The sequence below is a fragment of the Seriola lalandi genome, unplaced genomic scaffold (assembly GCF_002814215.2).
Source record: "Seriola lalandi dorsalis isolate HSWRI2012SDOR001 ecotype SW California unplaced genomic scaffold, Sedor1 jcf7180002054980, whole genome shotgun sequence".
NCBI classification, from domain to species: Eukaryota; Metazoa; Chordata; class Actinopteri; order Carangiformes; family Carangidae; genus Seriola; species Seriola lalandi.
The window spans coordinates 178,940-180,032 of NW_019525530.1; the positions used below are offsets into that span (position 1 = coordinate 178,940).

At 45.4% G+C, this 1,093-nt stretch overlaps 1 protein-coding gene across 4 annotated transcripts in view; it reads right to left on the bottom strand.

Moving 5' to 3' along the window:
- The window catches only part of ltbp1 (latent transforming growth factor beta binding protein 1), a 129,691-nt gene that overhangs the window by 64,898 nt on the left and 63,700 nt on the right, over positions 1–1,093 (bottom strand). For all 4 annotated transcript variants that reach the window (XM_023396654.2, XM_023396653.2, XM_023396652.2 and 1 more), the window contains exon 5: positions 432–602. In XM_023396654.2, coding sequence (XP_023252422.1) covers positions 432–602 — 171 coding nt within the window. The remainder of the gene's footprint in view (positions 1–431; positions 603–1,093) is intronic.

Genomic DNA, 1,093 nt, shown 5'->3' on the forward strand with positions numbered 1-1,093 from the left:
TTTTCAGCCGTAAAACCAAAGCAATGATGTGAAATCTGCTCAACTGCGGAGTTGGTAATAACCGACTCCTTCCTTTTTACACACATCACATGAATTGTTTTCTGTGATAACACCACAGACAGAAGGTCTGATGTTTTAAAGGATGTTAGACAGTTAACAGCTGCCACAGATCACAGTGACAAACAGCATTGATTTTTTTTTATTCAGCTGATTTTAAACAGAGATCACTGTCTGTGAATCCTGCACATCATGTTCAGTTAAAGCTCAAGGCGTTTATATGTTTTCCATCAACAGCTTTAATATCACAGACTGGGTGGTAGACAGAAGCACCACCCATAGAGAGCAGTGTGTGTGTGTGTGTGTGTGTGTGTGTGTGTGTGTGTGTGTGTGTGTGTGTGTGTGTGTGTGCGTGCGTGTGCGTGATAACTCACCTACTCTGAAGTTGGGTGCAGTCAGTGTGTCTGTAGCGTGGCCGTTCTCACTGATGATGGTGGTGGTGTTTCCCTGCTCACAGTTGTTGTGACACTTGCCTCCAGTGCAGGTCAGCTTGCAGATGGTGGGTGTGAAGACCACCTTGATCCTCCCAGTGTGGTTGCCCACTGCTGCTGAGAACATGGCACCCACCATGAGGAGGAGGGGGAGAAATCTGGTTATACTCTGATCCATGGGGAAAAAAAGTAAGACCACTTTCAGACTGAAGCTCTTCAACAATCAGCTGGTGAGGCTCCAAAACAACGACAAATTATCTACTGTGTAATTTTCAATTCTGAAAAACTAGTGATGTGTCTCCTCCCTGCATTTATTTCCTCTGTATCTGTTCCTCCTCCACTGATCCTAAGTCCAGTGGCGCCTCTGAAACGTGAGCAGCAAAAAAAAGAAAAAAAAAATGTGGGAGGGAGAGAAGTCGGCAAACAAAACTCTGGGACGTGGTCCAGTTCTTCATCACACTGTAAGTCTCTGAGAGGTGGATACCCAGCTTTCTTCCAACATAGACACACAGCAGGCATGGCACCTTCAGCTCTCAGCCTGCACTCCGTCCTCTGCACTTTTCTTCTCATTCTTTCCTCCTCTTTACTTTTTACTCTTCAGTTTT